Here is a 17,600-nt window from a genome sequence, read left to right as displayed (position 1 = left end):
ATACTATTCCGCTCCAGCCATTATCATGAGTGTATCCTCCCAAATGAAGGTGCCACCAACCTCCTGTGCTTCAGGGGTAGTCTGGGCAGAGCACAATTCAGGTGGGGGTCCAGTTACTGAAAAGGGTTGGGAAACACAGATCTACACATCTGTGTTTCCTCCCACCATGTTCAAATGCTACTGTTGCCTAGGGTCTTTCTTTTCAGACACTGAAACTATTGAAACTTCTGTTTGGCCAACTTCCCTTCTTTGGTATTCTGTAGCCTCTAGGGAAGTTCAAAAGGCTGATTGAGGACCTTTTTACTGGAGATTGTGTTGGTTTTCTATTTTCTATGATTGTGTATTGATGTGAATATTTGTGTATATTGATGTATATAGTTCGTATGTATACAGGGCTCATCTGTAAAAGAGACCATGGTGTCAGCATGACTCCTTGTCAAAATATATTTTATACATCCATCTGTTTTTCCACATAGACCTGTTTTCAGTAATGATTGCCTCAGTCATTCGGGGTTTTTCAAGAACAACATCTATTGGGCCTTATGTAATGATCATTTCACTCCAGCCTCTTTGACCCAAGATGTGCTTCTGAGTGTCTCAGATGTTTACTAACTGGTGTAAACTGATACTAAAACCACGGTCAGCACGGTCAGCTGGGATTCCCAACAACAGGCAAGGCTTGTATAAGGTCTCCCAGATAATTGTATCAGACATATAGCATGACAAGCCACTAGTGATGACACTACAGAAATGCCAGAATTGGTTTGCCAGAAACAGAAAAATGAAAAAGGTATGAGACGGGCGTTCTTGGAGTTTGACTAATCAACATGTCTCCATGAAAAGGCTATGTTTCAAGTGTGCTAACTCTTCCTCGAAACTCTACATCAGCATTTCGCAGTACCTATTGGAAATTGATGATTTTGCTCTCGGTTTTGCAAGTGTTTATTTGGTCGCGCTGAAACGATCTCAAGTGCTGCGTAAAATCAGGCGACGCAGAACAGTCCACATGCTTAAAGAGCGTCCTTCCACTTGTCATATGTAATTAAGTGTACACGGAACCATTTTCGGGCTCACCTGAAGTAGGGACAGGTTTGGTTAAGGACAGATAATTGACTTCTAGATGGCAAAAGCTCTCGTGTGACAAAAGCCATGAATGACACGATCAGTGCTATCCGGGATCTTTGGGACATCCCTACCCCATTAAAGTAGAATTTTAAAATGTTAGGTAAGTGCTATGGTTGTGGTTAGGGTAGGGACTTTTCAATGAACTCGTATAGCACTGAGCTGCGTGAAACTACATCAACATCCTGAGTGCACGGAGACAAGTGACGCACTAACAAGTGATTGGTAATTGGAGCGTATACTCCCATTGTTATCAATGTACACACGTCTTGTTTTTACTTAATATCTACAACAGCGGAGAACAGTTATTTAAAACCAAACAGAAATAAACACTTTCAGAAAAACATTCGGCACGTGGAAAGAAAGAGGTGTGTGTGTGTATATATATATATATATATATACGTGTGTAAAGCTTGTTTCCAAACTTTGAAAGAAAGACAACCCTGGAAGCCACGCCTCCCCAGTATCAATAAGTACAGTTCCAGACGTTCCTTTCCACATTCAGAGGGGCTTGCAGTATTTGGATACAGACAGTGAAGCAGAGTGGGAATACTCATCAATACCCAGAATCCAATAACAAACATGAGAGGTTTTATACTCTTTGCGATTTTAGTAATTGCACATGCTCACAGCAGTATTGGTAAATATACTTTTATTTACTTTAACTGAGTGAATTTCATTTTATTCTACTCGTTACACTTACATTTTATGTAGTCTTATTTGTTTTAATTCAACTGCAAACGTGAACTCTTCAACATTGTTCTTCAAATTAGTTTTCTTGACAAATGTGGTGTAAAGTACTTAAGTAAAAATACTTTAAAGTGCTACTTAAATCGTTTTTTGAGTATCAGTACTTCACTATTTATATTTCAGACAACTTTTACTCCACTACATTCCTAAATAAAATTATGTATTTTTTACTCCTTACATTTTCCCTGACACCCAAAAGTATTTTACATTTTGAATGCTTAACAGGACAGAAACTGTCCAATTCACGCACTTATCAAGAGAACATTCCTGTCATCCCTCTACCTCAGCTCTGGCGGATGTACTAAATACAAATGTATCTTTTATAAATTATGAGTGTTTTACTTTTACTTTTGATACTTAAGTATATTTTAGCAATTCCATTTACTTTTGATACTGAAGTAGATTTAAAACCAAATACTTTTAGACTTTTATTCAAGTAGTATTTTACTGGGTGACTTTCACTTTTACTTGAGTCATTTTCTATGAAGGTATCTTTACTTTAACTCAAGTATGACAATTGGGTACTTTTTCCACCACTGGTTTGGCATCACATAAGGGCTTATACTCGGATTTAACTTGCACTCATTATCTGCACATGGTGTGTTATCATGGTTGGTATATTAGTATATTATGGGAAAGAGATGATTTTGTTTTCGGTCGCGCTGAAACGATCTCAAGTGCTGCGTAAAATCAGGTGACGCAGATGTGTGTGTGTGTGTGTGTGTGTGTGTATATATATATATATATATATATATATATATATCGTCTCTTTGTGTGCCTGTGTAATGATTCAATTATTAATTGAGAGCGGAACTCCCCTGAAAAGCCAATTATCTGAATACGAAATTGAAAGTGTGACAAATCAAATTAATCTCTGCGCCTCTATCTATCTCCAAGGGTTTTGATTTACCTTGGAGACTCAGCGCTTGTGGAGAAAAGCAATTTAAGTCACTGTTTATTTTTTTTGTCACTATCGAAAACATGTTTCCAATTGCTTTTCTTCAACATTTACCATGGTGTGGATCGATAATGCCACAGTCATCCCCGTGAAATGGTGTGCTTTCAACGTGTTGTTCAGCTCCTCTGACAAGTAATGCAAGTGCGTGGTTGGTCTGTGTTTTTGCACTAAAACGCTTTGTCCAGCAGGGGACCTCCTGCTGGACTATTACATCTCCTAGTCAAGTAGACAAACCTGTTGTTCATATGACTGTATTTGGCTAAATGCCAGTCCGGTCTGAGTCAGACAAAGAGGAGGAAAAGGAAGAGCTTGTATAAAAATAAAACAATGTATTTGTCACTCAAACAGTAAGCTGCTGCAACAGCCCAGTCTATATGTGGCCTAATGTTAGGTGCACCAGCCCAGTCTAATGCCCTATATGTGGCCTAATGTTAGGTGCACCACCCCAGTCAAATGCCCTATATGTGGCCTAATGTTAGGTGCACCACCCCAGTCAAATGCCCTATATGTGGCCTAATGTTAGGTGCACCACCCCAGTCAAATGCCCTATATGTGGCCTAATGTTAGGTGCACCAGCCCAGTCTAATGCCCTATATGTGGCCTAATGTTAGGTGCACCAGCCCGGTCTAATGCCCTATATGTGGCCTAATGTTAGGTGCACCAGCCCAGTCTAATGCCCTATATGTGGCCTAATGTTAGGTGCACCAGCCCAGTCTAATGCCCTATATGTGGCCTAATGTTAGGTGCACCAGCCCAGTCTAATGCCCTATATGTGGCCTAATGCTAGGTGCACCAGCCCGGTCTAATGCCCTATATGTGGCCTAATGTTAGGTGCACCAGCCCGGTCTAATGCCCTATATGTGGCCTAATGTTAGGTGCACCAGCCCAGTCTAATGCCCTATATGTGGCCTAATGTTAGGTGCACCAGCCCAGTCTAATGCCCTATATGTGGCCTAATGTTAGGTGCACCAGCCCAGTCTAATGCCCTATATGTGGCCTAATGTTAGGTGCACCAGCCCAGTCTAATGCCCTACATGTGGCCTAATGTTAAGTGCACCAGCCCAGTCTAATGCCCTATATGTGGCCTAATGTTAGGTGCACCAGCCCAGTCTAATGCCCTATATGTGGCCTAATGTTAGGTGCACCAGCCCAGTCTAATGCCCTATATGTGGCCTAATGTTAGGTGCACCAGCCCAGTCTAATGCCCTATATGTGGCCTAATGTTAGGTGCACCAGCCCAGTCTAATGCCCTATATGTAGCCTAATGTTAGGGGCACCAGCCCAGTCTAATGCCCTATATGTGGCCTAATGTTAGGTGCACCAGCCCAGTCTAATGCCCTATATGTGGCCTATATGTGGCCTAATGTTAGGTGCACCCGCCCAGTCTAATGCCCTATATGTAGCCTAATGTTAGGTGCACCAGCCCGGTCTAATGCCCTATATGTGGCCTAATGTTAGGTGCACCAGCCCAGTCTAATGCCCTATATGTGGCCTAATGTTAGGTGCACCAGCCCAGTCTAATGCCCTATATGTGGCCTAATGTTAGGTGCACCAGCCCAGTCTAATGCCCTATATGTGGCCTAATGCTAGGTGCACCAGCCCGGTCTAATGCCCTATATGTGGCCTAATGTTAGGTGCACCAGCCCGGTCTAATGCCCTATATATGGCCTAATGTTAGGTGCACCAGCCCAGTCTAATGCCCTATATGTGGCCTAATGTTAGGTGCACCAGCCCAGTCTAATGCCCTATATGTGGCCTAATGTTAGGGGCACCAGCCCGGTCTAATGCCCTATATGTGGTCTAATGTTAGGTGCACCAGCCCAGTCTAATGCCCTATATGTGGCCTAATGTTAGGTGCACCAGCCCAGTCTAATGCCCTATATGTAGCCTAATGTTAGGTGCACCAGCCCAGTCTAATGCCCTACATGTGGCCTAATGTTAGGTGCACCAGCCCAGTCTAATGCCCTATATGTGGCCTAATGTTAGGTGCACCAGCCCAGTCTAATGCCCTATATGTGGCCTAATGTTAGGTGCACCAGCCCAGTCTAATGCCCTATATGTGGCCTAATGTTAGGTGCACCAGCCCAGTCTAATGCCCTATATGTGGCCTAATGTTAGGTGCACCAGCCCAGTCTAATGCCCTATATGTAGCCTAATGTTAGGGGCACCAGCCCAGTCTAATGCCCTATATGTGGCCTAATGTTAGGTGCACCAGCCCAGTCTAATGCCCTATATGTGGCCTATATGTGGCCTAATGTTAGGTGCACCCGCCCAGTCTAATGCCCTATATGTGGCCTAATGTTAGGTGCACCAGCCCGGTCTAATGCCCTATATGTGGTCTAATGTTAGGTGCACCAGCCCAGTCTAATGCCCTATATGTGGCCTAATGTTAGGTGCACCAGCCCAGTCTAATGCCCTATATGTGGCCTAATGTTAGGTGCACCAGCCCATCCACTGAAGTGTATCAAAATACTTCTCAACAAAAAAAAACACTGGAATGACTCTAGCAATAGGTGGGCTAAACAATAATCTTGTCTACTACCAGCCATGGGACAAGATTAGCTAAACAATAAACCAGCATCGACAGCTAAAGTGTATGTATGATGATGGTGTTGATTTGATCCTTGTTGTCTTCCTCTGTCCTGTCTAGCGGCTCTGGTCATACAGGGACCAGACAAGCCTGTTCTGGAGAACGATGAAGTCACCCTGGAATGTCTGCTTTCTGACTCGGAGCTCAACACCAGCCAAGTCCACTTTGAGAAGTTTTCCAAGGTCAGGACACAGGCTACTTCTACCTCTGACCTTACTTCTAATTGGGTTATATGATTGCCAATTCTGTTGCTGTACTATGTGAAGTAAAGCGTGTTGAGGTTCTACACTTATCGAAACATGACTTGAACTCGACTTCAGTAGTGCAGTATGTTTAATTATGTCAACAGGGCTCAGCTTTATCATTTTGTTGTATATAAAATGACCAATGTTTGCAGACCAAGAAGGTAATCATTCTCACTACTACTCATATCACTGCCAGTCCTCCATATCACTGCTGTTTGCAGATGAGGTACATCTCTGTTTTTCGCTCACTGTTCCTCTCTCTCCTACTCTTCATCAGTACATGAATAAGTGGTATCGACTGGAGGAGGAGTCCATGTACCGGCGATGTATCCCTGGTGTTATCTTGAGGCGTGAGGCGAGCCAACTGCTTCTGTCCATCCGCGGCATCGTCAGCTACTTCCACCAAGGACTCTACCGCTGTGTCGCAGACAACGCCACGGCACCCGACAACTCCTCCCAGCCCCTGGCTATCACCGTCGAATGTGAGTATAGGGTGGGCAATATTAGTCACATGCTTGTCTGTAACAGCTGTTTATTTTTTAAATATTTTTTTAAATGGCCAATAATTCTGCACCGCAGGAAAGACCAAACCTTCTGGAGAGCTGCTGGGCATGCAGGCTTTTAATACAACCCTGCTTTAATACACCTGATTTGTATCAGCTGCTCCCCAGAACCTTGATTAGCTAAATTCTGTGGTGTGCTGGAACAAACCCCTGCACACCCAGTAGTAGCTCTCCAGGAGGAGCGCCTGCTATCCACTCCACCGTACAGTATATCCATTCTCCTTGTTTTCAAAAACAATGTTCCAGAAACGGAAATTCACAGGGGATAGATAGAAATACAAATAACCAGAAGAAGAGACACATTGTACTGTACAAGGCACATGAAAGGGTGGTCATAGCGTGAGGCCTATTTTCCCTTGCGCTACAGGGGCGATCAAATCGTCCGTCATGTCTTTTGATAGGCTTCTTTGCCCGTGGAGCAATCGATAATGGGGAATTATTTGTGTGGACAGAAGGAGAGAGCCCAAGGCCCATGGAGATGGTTCCGTTGACGTAGAGTGGGAGAAAATGAACCGTCACACTCCACAGTGCACCATTGTGAGGACTTAGGAAGATGAAGGCAATTACCATTATCTGATTGTTCCCTCCTCATGGGCAATTTGTAGAGGATTTGAGGCACGATACTGCAGTATACTCAGGGATATGGCTCTGTTGACTCATGTTTATGCATGCTTGTACACCGTGCACAGCTGCACACACGCACTCAAACCTCTTAAAACCATCATGCATGCATTCTTCTTTTATTCTACGTCTCTGCTGTGTTTCTGATTCCCTGTTCAGACATACGTGAGCTGTCTGTGTACGATGTGTCCTCCTCCAGCCGGAAGTTCATCAAGGAAAACCTGCTTGTGACACTAGGCGAAGACGTAGAGGTGGAGTGCTCCACCACAGCCTCTGAGGCACCACAATACTTCTGGCAGAAATATGTGAGTTTGGGCCTGTCAGGATCTGGCCTTCTATCGCTCGATCTCTGTCCCGCTCCTCTTTCACTCTCAGCACCATAAGAGGTGCTCAGTATTCATTGTTATTCCCTGGTTTGGGGCCCCGTCTTTCTGTAGAGCAGCCTGCCCACTTACAGAGGATTAATAGTTTAATGAGGTCTAGACAAGTGGCAACCTGAAAGCCAATCTGTTGATAGAATCCTAATGATTTTTCAATGTTCAGTTAATCATTGTTGAATTATTCAACTTGCTGTTACCAAAGCCACAAACCAAATACCCAGGGGAATTAAGACCTCTCAATGCTAAATGTCAAACTCCCGAATGGCCATGCAGGCAACAATAAGACCTTGGTGAATTGATTTGCTGCTCCCTAGTGGTAAAATAAGGTATCACTACTTCAGCACATTGTGGTCCACTATTTCAGACCTGATGCAATTTCACGCCTTTAAAATCAAGTTAGTCCTCATTTTAATACATTTTTCTGAATTTGAATGTCTTTAGAAAGAATCCACTCTCAAATATCCCCCATCTACCTTTTGAACCAGTCTGTCCACACATTCTATACTATTTGCATAACTCTTTATACATTTGGATTTGGGGTAGAAAATATTCAAGGATGGGGATGGGAGGAATTATAGGGGCAGAGAAACAAACAGTATGGGCCATTTGATGGGCAGCTGCTGACTGACTGCACAGTCCCGGTCTCCAGTAATGTCCATAGGAGGCAGGCAAGAGACTGGATGCATCTGAGCCAGTGGATTTCCATGCAGAATGCTGTTTTGGCCAAACCTGGCCTTTCCTGGAAATCCTCTTAATTCAGCCCCTCATTCAAATTGAAATTGACTTTCTTGGCAGGAAAATGTGAGATCCCAGGAACCAAATCATTTGCAAGGTGTAGTGTCTTTTTTTGGTTTGTTTCTATTCTGTTTCTCTTATTATTTCTCCCCTACTGTGTCTAACTCTCCCTCTTAATAATGGCCCAGCAGCTAGTTCTGTGTCCACTGTGCCTCCCGTTTTCTCCTTATGTGTTGTTAACAGTGTTGCCGTGCTATTCTTTGCTGATTGCTTCATCTAGGTCAGTGAATTGAGTTTATGTGGAATTGATTCAATTTGTTCAGGTAAATACACCTTGTCTGGGAGTTTATTGCTTCTGTCACAGGGACACGCATACTGTAACTCCACTGAGAATCATTTTCTTGACTCGTTCGCTCGCTTTCTCCTCCATTCGCACCCCTCTCTCTCTCTCCTCTCTCTCTCTCATCCACCATCCTTCCCTCTATCAGGGAGAGGACTGGATCGTGCCCTCCTCCAAGCTGAGGCTGAAGAATGTGAGGATGGAGGATGGTGGAGACTACACCTGCATGGCTGAGCACCCCACCCTGTCCAGCCTGAAGAAGAGCAGCACCATCTCCATCACTGTGCTGCCAGGTAGGTAGGGGTCAGGAAGGCGGGGACTACAGGGGTTGGTGTTATGAAGAGGGACAGTAAGTGTAGGGGTTAGCAAGCAGGAATAAGAGGAGGGAGGGCGAGGAACACAGATGTTAGGGCCAAGGCACTTATGGGGAGGAGGAGCTCCCGTGAAGGCGAGGGTCTTAGGCTATGTGATGGAGGAGAGCAACTGGCCACTGCGGAGGACGTGTCTTAGGACACTAAATATGTCACTGAAGAAGAGAACTCATTAAGTTACAGCTAATCCAATTTATCATACTGATCATTGTTCATTTTTATCAGCGACCTGTGAGATGATTACGCTGCATTAATGGTCACGGGTTTTTCCACACGATCATATCGCCAATATAGAGTCAATTATAATCCTTGAGATTACAATCGTTTCAATTATCTAGCCTCCAAGTCAGTTGCGCCAATCAAACTGGATGCATGTCAATTATAACAGTGAAGACACTGCTTCAGTATGAAGTGGAAGTGAATAATCGTAGTGAACAATCATTTGCACTTCATTTTACACTATTTTTAATCAATCAAATGTATTTAATACAGCCCTTTTACATCAGCAGTTGTCACAGTGCTTTACAGACACCCAGCCTAAAACCGCAGAGAGCAAGCTATGCAGATGAAGCAGCACAGAGGCTAGGAAGAAACCTAGAGAGGAATCAGGCTCTTCTGGCTGTACCGGGTGGAGATGCATGTGGCCATTAAGGCCAGATTGTTTTTCAAGATATTCAAACGTTCATAGATGACCAGCAGGGTCAGATTATAACCATTTTATCCAGTAGAGTTGGATACACTACGAAATGGACAGTATGGAGCTAGGCTAACAAAATAAACTGTCTGTGAATCATCTGGTATTAAAGCCTGTAGTGTGTCTGACTCTCCGGCCTGCAGCCACCAACGGCCGTCTCAACCAAGCCTGGTACGACTCCACCAACCTGGTGTTGATGACCTCCGTGGCGGGGGCGGTTCTCCTGGTGCTCATCCTGTCTATCACCGTCTTCCTGGTCCGCAGGGCCAAGCAGGCCAAGAGCACCAAGGGACCCATGTGAGTGCTGAGCTCTGTGGCACAGTGCCCTCCTCACCTCTCTCTCTCCCTCTCCCTGTGTGTGTGTGTGTGGTGCCCCTCCTTTCTTTTATCTCATTCCCTCTCCTCTTCCATTTATCCCAGGTTATAGCCAGGCCAATATATTATATCTATTGCCTTATATTTCACTCTGACTCTTACGATAGTACCAAGGCTAAGGTGGATTTACTGTGTGTGTTAGTGTTCTTGTAGACCGCTATGTCCCAGTAGCGGTGACCAGCTAGACCCAGTCGCTGACTTCCTCCCTGATCTCTTCCCTGCCCACATGAAAAAATACTACAGTTTACTATAGAATACTACAGTACTTACTGTAGAATTATGTGGTATACTGTAGAAAACTATACTACACACTGTAGTATCCCTCTATCATGTGTAGTACTTACTATAGAATGTTGCAGAATACTATAGTAAATACTACAGTAATGTCTGCAAAAACACTACACTTTTTAAACTAAAGTAAATACTGCAGTATTTTTATTTGCATATACTCTGCCCATTCCCCTATCCCAATTTGTGCCATCTATAAGTAAGACATCTATCTACATGCCAAGTATAGACCATATATTGTGTTCCATACAGGTTAGAGAAAAGAGCTGACGTTCAGACCCCAGTCCTACCTGCTTACAGGTTAGAGAAAAGAGCTGACGTTCAGACCCCAGTCCTACCTGCTTACAGGTCAGAGAAAAGAGCTGACGTTCAGACCCCAGTCCTACCTGCTTACAGGTCAGAGAAAAGAGCTGACGTTCAGACCCCAGTCCTACCTGCTTACAGGTCAGAGAAAAGAGCTGACGTTCAGACCCCAGTCCTACCTGCTTACAGGTCAGAGAAAAGAGCTGACGTTCAGACCCCAGTCCTACCTGCTTACAGGTCAGAGAAAAGAGCTGACGTTCAGACCCCAGTCCTACCTACTTACAGGTCAGAGAAAAGAGCTGACGTTCAGACCCCAGTCCTACCTGCTTACAGGTCAGAGAAAAGAGCTGACGTTCAGACCCCAGTCCTACCTGCTTACAGGTCAGAGAAAAGAGCTGACGTTCAGACCCCAGTCCTACCTGCTTACAGGTCAGAGAAAAGAGCTGACGTTCAGACCCCAGTCCTACCTGCTTACAGGTCAGAGAAAAGAGCTGACGTTCAGACCCCAGTCCTACCTGCTTACAGGTTAGAGAAAAGAGCTGACGTTCAGACCCCAGTCCTACCTGCTTACAGGTTAGAGAAAAGAGCTGACGTTCAGACCCCAGTCCTACCTGCTTACAGGTTAGAGAAAAGAGCTGACGTTCAGACCCCAGTCCTACCTGCTTACAGGTCAGAGAAAAGAGCTGACGTTCAGACCCCAGTCCTACCTGCTTACAGGTTAGAGAAAAGAGCTGACGTTCAGACCCCAGTCCTACCTGCTTACAGGTTAGAGAAAAGAGCTGACGTTCAGACCCCAGTCCTACCTGCTTACAGGTTAGAGAAAAGAGCTGACGTTCAGACCCCAGTCCTACCTACTTACAGGTCAGAGAAAAGAGCTGACGTTCAGACCCCAGTCCTACCTACTTACAGGTTAGAGAAAAGAGCTGACGTTCAGACCCCAGTCCTACCTACTTACAGGTTAGAGAAAAGAGCTGACGTTCAGACCCCAGTCCTACCTGCTTACAGGTTAGAGAAAAGAGCTGACGTTCAGACCCCAGTCCTACCTACTTACAGGTCAGAGAAAAGAGCTGACGTTCAGACCCCAGTCCTACCTGCTTACAGGTTAGAGAAAAGAGCTGACGTTCAGACCCCAGTCCTACCTACTTACAGGTTAGAGAAAAGAGCTGACGTTCAGACCCCAGTCCTACCTACTTACAGGTTAGAGAAAAGAGCTGACGTTCAGACCCCAGTCCTACCTGCTTACAGGTTAGAGAAAAGAGCTGACGTTCAGACCCCAGTCCTACCTGCTTACAGGTCAGAGAAAAGAGCTGACGTTCAGACCCCAGTCCTACCTGCTTACAGGTCAGAGAAAAGAGCTGACGTTCAGACCCCAGTCCTACCTGCTTACAGGTTAGAGAAAAGAGCTGACGTTCAGACCCCAGTCCTACCTACTTACAGGTCAGAGAAAAGAGCTGACGTTCAGACCCCAGTCCTACCTGCTTACAGGTTAGAGAAAAGAGCTGACGTTCAGACCCCAGTCCTACCTGCTTACAGGTCAGAGAAAAGAGCTGACGTTCAGACCCCAGTCCTACCTGCTTACAGGTTAGAGAAAAGAGCTGACGTTCAGACCCCAGTCCTACCTACTTACAGGTTAGAGAAAAGAGCTGACGTTCAGACCCCAGTCCTACCTGCTTACAGGTCAGAGAAAAGAGCTGACGTTCAGACCCCAGTCCTACCTACTTACAGGTTAAAGAAAAGAGCTGACGTTCAGACCCCAGTCCTACCTACTTACAGGTTAGAGAAAAGAGCTGACGTTCAGACCCCAGTCCTACCTGCTTACAGGTTAGAGAAAAGAGCTGACGTTCAGACCCCAGTCCTACCTGCTTACAGGTCAGAGAAAAGAGCTGACGTTCAGACCCCAGTCCTACCTACTTACAGGTTAGAGAAAAGAGCTGACGTTCAGACCCCAGTCCTACCTACTTACAGGTTAGAGAAAAGAGCTGACGTTCAGACCCCAGTCCTACCTACTTACAGGTTAGAGAAAAGAGCTGACGTTCAGACCCCAGTCCTACTTGCTTACAGGTTAGAGAAAAGAGCTGACGTTCAGACCCCAGTCCTACCTGCTTACAGGTCAGAGAAAAGAGCTGACGTTCAGACCCCAGTCCTACCTGCTTACAGGTCAGAGAAAAGAGCTGACGTTCAGACCCCAGTCCTACCTGCTTACAGGTCAGAGAAAAGAGCTGACGTTCAGACCCCAGTCCTACCTGCTTACAGGTTAGAGAAAAGAGCTGACGTTCAGACCCCAGTCCTACCTGCTTACAGGTCAGAGAAAAGAGCTGACGTTCAGACCCCAGTCCTACCTGCTTACAGGTCAGAGAAAAGAGCTGACGTTCAGACCCCAGTCCTACCTGCTTACAGGTCAGAGAAAAGAGCTGACGTTCAGACCCCAGTCCTACCTGCTTACAGGTTAGAGAAAAGAGCTGACGTTCAGACCCCAGTCCTACCTGCTTACAGGTTAGAGAAAAGAGCTGACGTTCAGACCCCAGTCCTACCTACTTACAGGTCAGAGAAAAGAGCTGACGTTCAGACCCCAGTCCTACCTGCTTACAGGTTAGAGAAAAGAGCTGACGTTCAGACCCCAGTCCTACCTGCTTACAGGTTAGAGAAAAGAGCTGACGTTCAGACCCCAGTCCTACCTGCTTACAGGTCAGAGAAAAGAGCTGACGTTCAGACCCCAGTCCTACCTACTTACAGGTTAGAGAAAAGAGCTGACGTTCAGACCCCAGTCCTACCTACTTACAGGTTAGAGAAAAGAGCTGACGTTCAGACCCCAGTCCTACCTGCTTACAGGTTAGAGAAAAGAGCTGACGTTCAGACCCCAGTCCTACCTGCTTACAGGTTAGAGAAAAGAGCTGACGTTCAGAACCCAGTCCTACCTGCTTACAGGTTAGAGAAAAGAGCTGACGTTCAGACCCCAGTCCTACCTGCTTACAGGTCAGAGAAAAGAGCTGACGTTCAGACCCCAGTCCTACCTACTTACAGGTTAGAGAAAAGAGCTGACGTTCAGACCCCAGTCCTACCTGCTTACAGGTCAGAGAAAAGAGCTGACGTTCAGACCCCAGTCCTACCTACTTACAGGTTAGAGAAAAGAGCTGACGTTCAGACCCCAGTCCTACCTGCTTACAGGTTAGAGAAAAGAGCTGACGTTCAGACCCCAGTCCTACCTGCTTACAGGTCAGAGAAAAGAGCTGACGTTCAGACCCCAGTCCTACCTACTTACAGGTTAGAGAAAAGAGCTGACGTTCAGACCCCAGTCCTACCTACTTACAGGTCAGAGAAAAGAGCTGACGTTCAGACCCCAGTCCTACCTGCTTACAGGTTAGAGAAAAGAGCTGACGTTCAGACCCCAGTCCTACCTACTTACAGGTTAGAGAAAAGAGCTGACGTTCAGACCCCAGTCCTACCTGCTTACAGGTCAGAGAAAGGAGCTGACGTTCAGACCCCAGTCCTACCTACTTACAGGTTAAAGAAAAGAGCTGACGTTCAGACCCCAGTCCTACCTACTTACAGGTTAGAGAAAAGAGCTGACGTTCAGACCCCAGTCCTACCTGCTTACAGGTTAGAGAAAAGAGCTGACGTTCAGACCCCAGTCCTACCTGCTTACAGGTCAGAGAAAAGAGCTGACGTTCAGACCCCAGTCCTACCTACTTACAGGTTAGAGAAAAGAGCTGACGTTCAGACCCCAGTCCTACCTACTTACAGGTTAGAGAAAAGAGCTGACGTTCAGACCCCAGTCCTACCTACTTACAGGTTAGAGAAAAGAGCTGACGTTCAGACCCCAGTCCTACCTGCTTACAGGTTAGAGAAAAGAGCTGACGTTCAGACCCCAGTCCTACCTGCTTACAGGTCAGAGAAAAGAGCTGACGTTCAGACCCCAGTCCTACCTGATCACAGGTCAGAGAAAAGAGCTGACGTTCAGACCCCAGTCCTACCTGCTTACAGGTCAGAGAAAAGAGCTGACGTTCAGACCCCAGTCCTACCTGCTTACAGGTTAGAGAAAAGAGCTGACGTTCAGACCCCAGTCCTACCTGCTTACAGGTTAGAGAAAAGAGCTGACGTTCAGACCCCAGTCCTACCTGCTTACAGGTTAGAGAAAAGAGCTGACGTTCAGACCCCAGTCCTACCTGCTTACAGGTCAGAGAAAAGAGCTGACGTTCAGACCCCAGTCCTACCTGCTTACAGGTTAGAGAAAAGAGCTGACGTTCAGACCCCAGTCCTACCTGCTTACAGGTTAGAGAAAAGAGCTGACGTTCAGACCCCAGTCCTACCTACTTACAGGTCAGAGAAAAGAGCTGACGTTCAGACCCCAGTCCTACCTGCTTACAGGTTAGAGAAAAGAGCTGACGTTCAGACCCCAGTCCTACCTGCTTACAGGTTAGAGAAAAGAGCTGACGTTCAGACCCCAGTCCTACCTGCTTACAGGTCAGAGAAAAGAGCTGACGTTCAGACCCCAGTCCTACCTACTTACAGGTTAGAGAAAAGAGCTGACGTTCAGACCCCAGTCCTACCTGCTTACAGGTCAGAGAAAAGAGCTGACGTTCAGACCCCAGTCCTACCTACTTACAGGTTAGAGAAAAGAGCTGACGTTCAGACCCCAGTCCTACCTGCTTACAGGTTAGAGAAAAGAGCTGACGTTCAGACCCCAGTCCTACCTGCTTACAGGTCAGAGAAAAGAGCTGACGTTCAGACCCCAGTCCTACCTACTTACAGGTTAGAGAAAAGAGCTGACGTTCAGACCCCAGTCCTACCTACTTACAGGTCAGAGAAAAGAGCTGACGTTCAGACCCCAGTCCTACCTGCTTACAGGTTAGAGAAAAGAGCTGACGTTCAGACCCCAGTCCTACCTACTTACAGGTTAGAGAAAAGAGCTGACGTTCAGACCCCAGTCCTACCTGCTTACAGGTCAGAGAAAAGAGCTGACGTTCAGACCCCAGTCCTACCTACTTACAGGTTAAAGAAAAGAGCTGACGTTCAGACCCCAGTCCTACCTACTTACAGGTTAGAGAAAAGAGCTGACGTTCAGACCCCAGTCCTACCTGCTTACAGGTTAGAGAAAAGAGCTGACGTTCAGACCCCAGTCCTACCTGCTTACAGGTTAGAGAAAAGAGCTGACGTTCAGACCCCAGTCCTACCTGCTTACAGGTTAGAGAAAAGAGCTGACGTTCAGACCCCAGTCCTACCTGCTTACAGGTTAGAGAAAAGAGCTGACGTTCAGACCCCAGTCCTACCTGCTTACAGGTTAGAGAAAAGAGCTGACGTTCAGACCCCAGTCCTACCTACTTACAGGTCAGAGAAAAGAGCTGACGTTCAGACCCCAGTCCTACCTGCTTACAGGTCAGAGAAAAGAGCTGATGTTCAGACCCCAGTCCTACCTGCTTACAGGTTAGAGAAAAGAGCTGACGTTCAGACCCCAGTCCTACCTACTTACAGGTTAGAGAAAAGAGCTGACGTTCAGACCCCAGTCCTACCTGCTTACAGGTTAGAGAAAAGAGCTGACGTTCAGACCCCAGTCCTACCTACTTACAGGTTAGAGAAAAGAGCTGACGTTCAGACCCCAGTCCTACCTGCTTACAGGTTATGGAAAATGTGCTCTTAGAATTTCTCTAGTAGGTTTCTTCTAAGAGAAAGCCTCCACTTCTATGTCAAAGATAATAAAACAAACAGTATAGTGAACACTACAGTAATGTCTGCAAAAACACTACAGTAAATACTACATTATATACTGCAGTCCACAAAAACACTACATTAATTACTGTAGTATATACTACACGTTTTATTTTACTACTGTATTTATACTGTAGATAGAGTTGACTGTATATACTACACTAAGTACTACAGTAGTCACTGTAGTATTTTGCAGACTGTAGTCCGCAAAATCACTACAATGCATACTATAGTATTTTTTTCATGTGGGTGTGTTTTCACCAGACTCTTGCAAAACATGTAAAGGATACTATGATCATATAGTATGTACTGTTAAAATCACAATAAATACACAGTAATCAGACACATTGTGACCCACAACTTCTGTTGACCAACCTCATATCAGAGTGATTACAACATGAGTACAGTACATGTTTTCTGTAATAGGTAATCTGTCTTATATATGAAAGCTATTGAGGTTAGGTTGCTCTTTACATCTGTGTGTTTGACCTACAGTATATTCTGTAGATTACTGGTTGGCAGTCTATTTGTTCTCTTTTACTTGTCTTTCTCTCCTCTGTGGTTCTCTGGGCAGTCCATTTACACATAATGGTGCAACTCTCTATCTTTCTCTCCTCTGTGGTTCTCTGGGCAGTCCATTTAACCATAATTGTGCAACTCACTCTTTCTCTCCTCCTCCTCTCTCTACCTCCAGTGATGACCACTCTCAGAAGAAGCCCATCTACACAGCCAGTGTGGAGTCTCTGGCTTCTACCAGTGGAGACAAACAACCACTGGTGTGACCGCGCCAAGAGATGGAGAGGAGAAGTAGGGGAACAAATGGAGAAAGATGGTGAAAGGGAGTGAGGAATAGGAAGGAGGGAAGATGTCGAGGTGGGAGGAGAGGTGCCTGGATTATGGATGCAGAGTAAAATCGAAGCTATTATCAAAGGCTGGCTGCGTGTAAGAGGAGGGAGACAAATGATTGTTTTACTGGGGTGGTTTGCTTCCAGCGGGGTTGGCTGAAGTGTTCTTGAACAAAAGGTGTGCAATTTTCTCTTTATTGATCTCGCAACCTGCAAAATTGAGATTCACGTTCTTATCTGAGGCAAGGTGAGGGGGAGGAGTCTTAGATACTGTGGGAACCCTAAGCAGCTGCAGACATTTTTCACAAGGAGGTTACCTTGAGTTAAACTGCTCACCACCACCACCACTTTTGCAGCCTTGGGCTCACAGAAAGGAATGTCTCTTACGTTGCAAGTGTAATGTGACTGCTGTATCACAAATGTGCCTTTTCCCCTCAATGCTATTACGTGGTGTAGAATATTGGTGTGGATTTTTTTCCAAGGAAATGTATAACCTTATGTAGCATACTAGTGGTGACGCACTTCAAAGTATACAGACAAGATGTACACTTGTAGATTATTTTGCATCTCTATATTCCAATGACAACTGAAGCACTTTCAAACATTACACTCAGAGCTATCTATTTGCTGTATTTCCTGTACTTATAATAGTCATGATATAAAGTTGATTTGAGAAATTCTAATAGGAATTGCCCAGTGTCTTTTATCATTGATTAA

The 17,600-nt window shown here is 45.5% G+C and overlaps 1 protein-coding gene across 1 annotated transcript; it reads left to right on the top strand.

Annotated features, from left to right (window-relative positions):
• The first annotated feature begins 1,602 nt into the window (after positions 1–1,602).
• Positions 1,603–17,566, top strand: LOC110510354 (carcinoembryonic antigen-related cell adhesion molecule 18). The gene is made up of 7 exons (XM_021591720.2): positions 1,603–1,762; positions 5,481–5,602; positions 5,943–6,147; positions 7,009–7,154; positions 8,453–8,597; positions 9,513–9,666; positions 16,733–17,566. Exons 1-7 carry the CDS (start codon positions 1,705–1,707, stop codon positions 16,818–16,820), a joined length of 918 nt encoding a protein of 305 aa, XP_021447395.1. The 5' UTR covers positions 1,603–1,704; the 3' UTR covers positions 16,821–17,566.
• Positions 17,567–17,600: the final 34 nt, after the last annotated feature.

This window comes from Oncorhynchus mykiss, chromosome 3, assembly GCF_013265735.2.
Source record: "Oncorhynchus mykiss isolate Arlee chromosome 3, USDA_OmykA_1.1, whole genome shotgun sequence".
Lineage (NCBI taxonomy): Eukaryota > Metazoa > Chordata > Actinopteri > Salmoniformes > Salmonidae > Oncorhynchus > Oncorhynchus mykiss.
The sequence above is the reverse complement of the archived record's forward strand: the minus strand, read 5'-3'. Positions and strand labels throughout refer to the sequence as shown.